This window comes from Priapulus caudatus, unplaced genomic scaffold (assembly GCF_000485595.1).
Source record: "Priapulus caudatus unplaced genomic scaffold, Priapulus_caudatus-5.0.1 Scaffold47, whole genome shotgun sequence".
Lineage (NCBI taxonomy): Eukaryota > Metazoa > Priapulida > Priapulimorpha > Priapulimorphida > Priapulidae > Priapulus > Priapulus caudatus.
The window spans coordinates 99,126-102,303 of NW_014577108.1; the positions used below are offsets into that span (position 1 = coordinate 99,126).

The following is a 3,178-nucleotide window of genomic DNA, read 5'->3' on the forward strand; positions in this document are numbered from 1 at the left end:
AGAGAGAGAGAGAGAGAGAGAGAGAGAGAGAGAGAGAGAGAGAGAGAGAGAGAGAGAGAGAGATAGAGAGAGTGAGAGAGGGAGAGAGAAGAGAGAAAAAGAGAGATAGAGATAGAGAGAGAGAGAGATAAAGAGAGAGAGGAGAGAGAAAGTGAGAGCAGTCGGCGACTCGGGGGAGAGGGGAGGAGGGGGAGACTCACCTTGTGTTCCTCTATCTGAGCCAGCACGGTCTCCTCATCCTCAGGGAGAGGTCCCGCGTACCTCAGCTGCATCTCTGCGTCTGCCAGCCACTCCAGCAGCATGTGCACCGACTTGTGGAAGTCCTCACCCTGCACAGGGAAAAACGCACGCGTGTGATGTCACACCGTCACAGTTGTCACATTGTCACATCGTCAAAGTTGTCACATTGTCACATCGTCAAAGTTGTAACATCATCATTTTGACATATCGTGAGTTGTTACATCATCACATTGTTACATCGTCACGACCGTCAGTTGTCGCATCATCACAGCTACGGCATTGTCACATCATCACAGCTACGGCATCGTCATATCATAAATAGCACGTAATCATTATACAATCAGAAAGATGTCACACCGAAATGTCATTGTAGGAGAGGGGGGGGGTGTCAACGACTTAATCCCACTATATCGCGCAATGACTTTAATTTGATATACGTATCTAATTTCGCAAGTAGTAGTAATTTAGTAAGTCTTCGGAACTTAGTAGTTGTATAAAACCACTACAAATAATTGACAAATCACAAATAATTGACTCGACAAATCGCAGAAGCAGAAGGCGCAGCACACGCAATCACGTGCGGATGAAAACGCGTCGTCGCGGCGACCGTTACCATGGCGAGAGCGTCGTCGAGCCGCTGCTGCTTGCTGACGCTGAGCTTGCAGACGCTGTCCCAGCGCGTGCTCAGCTCCAGCAGCTCCTCCTGTAGCTGGGCCGTGTCCTCGCTGGACGTCTCTAGTAGCTGCTGCGCCGCCTTGCGCACCGTGTACACGCTCGCTGAGCGGATAACCTGCTCATGCTGGAACGCCTGGTGACAGAGAGAGAGATTGGTTGGTCATTGACGGTCGGACGAGCGAGTGTGAGCACGGATGAAGGACGTACGAGGTAGTTGATGTATTATTATTATTGTTATTATTATTATTATTGTTATTGTCATCATCATCATCATCATCATGATTACAATAATGAATAATATTATTAATAGCAAGCCAAACTGTAGGCGAAAATTATTCGAGCTAAACAGGACGAGATTGCATGATAAGCATTAGTAATAGTAAGCAACATAACAAGTTAATTATTTCACGATTACTTTCCACGACAAAAACGGGGAGTGGGGGAGGAGGCCGAGATTCTATTTTAGCATTCAGCCCTGTAACAAATGCTGGAAACTGCCGGAAAATGTTGTGGAAATTCCAGGTAATGTCGGAAACGCTGGGGACATTACAGCGAGGTACTAGCAATATCGCCGCTCACCTTGTGTTTGTCCATGAGTGCCATGACAGTGTCCAGGTCCCCGTGGACGGGCTGGTCCTCCGATAGCTCTGGCTCGACCATGTACAGCCACTCGAGCAGCGACTGCATCGCGTCCTTGAACTGACCCGAGAACAGCAGGGCCTCCTCCAGCTTCCGTTGCCTAGCAACGCGGAGAGGAAAGAGCTCGTTAGTCGTTTGCATCTCGACGAAAAATGGCGGATTGTTCGCGGACATGAGAGCTCGTTCGTTTACTCGTCGAAATGCGCGGGGGTGGAATATACAGATGTGATGCATCGTGTAAGCAACTGCATAGATTGTAAGCTACTATACACATATGCACATAGACACCCGCGCACGCACGCACGCACACACACACACACAACAGCACAAACACACACAGACGCACACACACACACACCCTCCCCACACGCACCTTTCGACAGACATGAAACAGACGACGTTCCACTTGGTCTTCAGCGTGTTGAGCATCGCCTGCAGGTTCGTCACGTCAGCGGTCGGCGCGCGCTCCTTCAGCGCCCGCCCGGCGCGGAACGCCGCGTCGTACGCAGGCTGCCGCCCGCCCAGCAGCTTCTGCAGCTGCTTGTGCTTGGCGAGCTGCGCGCGTATGCTGTCCGGCTCGGTGCCGACGCTCGTCTCCGCACGCAGGGTGTCCTCCGCCTCCGTCAGCCAGTCGCACAGCTCCCGCCACGCGTCGTCAAACTACGGGGGGAAGCGTAGGGGAAGAGACGTTCTATTTATGGGGTTATGTACTTATTAGGGGATACGACAGGCTATTTATTTGAGCATGATCTGTGTTCTCCGTCAGACAGCTCCCGCCACGCACCGTCAAACTACGGTGGAGGATGGGGGTTATTACAGTCTTGTTTATTTTAGTCAAGACGAGGTAAAGAGTTTTATTACGGAGGTTATACGACAGCCTTGTTTAAGCAGCGATCTATGTTCTCTGTTAGTTGAAGTGCAAGGTATGGAGAGGCAGTTATGACATTGCGAGTCTTGTTTAACTCATGATCTGCGTTCTCGTTCGTTCCTTGCACGACCGGTGGACACCATGACTTACTCAGTGGACTAAATACTCCGGCAAATGCACGTAAATTATTAACGTAATTACACGTATGTTTCATAAGCTGTAATGACGGCAGGCGCGCGGTAACCCACGGCAACCGCGTTCCCTACCTCCTTCGTCTCCTTGTAGCCGTGGTCAAGCTGTCGCGTGCGCTCGGCCGACCTCGAGACGGCCTTCTCCCAGCGATGCTGCGCGCTAACGAGCAGGTTCTTAATGAGTATCACGTCCTGCTTCTGGCTGAAGTACTTCAGATGGGTGCCGCTCTTGTCGAGCGCCATCATCACCTCGCGGTGGCTCGCTATGTCCTTCTGCAGCACCTGTGAGAGAGGGAGGAGGACGAGACCACAGCGTCAGTCTAAGTTTTCGCACTGTGGTGTGAGCATGATGATGAGATATGATAAGAAATTAAATATGATCTAATATATATCATACGTATATACTTCATAAGATATTAATTAGTAATGTGTAAATATGATTAAAATATACATGTAAATATAATATCAAATATATATGTAGTAATGTGCAAATATATAAATAATATGATATAATATATGTGTAAATGTGATGATAGTCTCTATCAGTTGGTTGATCCAGGTACTG

The 3,178-nt window shown here is 49.2% G+C and overlaps 1 protein-coding gene across 1 annotated transcript in view; it reads right to left on the reverse strand.

Annotated features, from left to right (window-relative positions):
* LOC106820776 (dystonin-like) overlaps positions 1-3,178 on the reverse strand; it is a 36,581-nt gene that overhangs the window by 19,011 nt on the left and 14,392 nt on the right. Inside the window, exons 14-18 of the mRNA XM_014825347.1 lie at positions 2,689-2,895; positions 1,928-2,214; positions 1,495-1,654; positions 854-1,048; positions 201-329 (exon numbers count right to left, since the gene is read on the reverse strand). Coding sequence (XP_014680833.1) covers positions 201-329; positions 854-1,048; positions 1,495-1,654; positions 1,928-2,214; positions 2,689-2,895 — 978 coding nt within the window. The remainder of the gene's footprint in view (positions 1-200; positions 330-853; positions 1,049-1,494; positions 1,655-1,927; positions 2,215-2,688; positions 2,896-3,178) is intronic.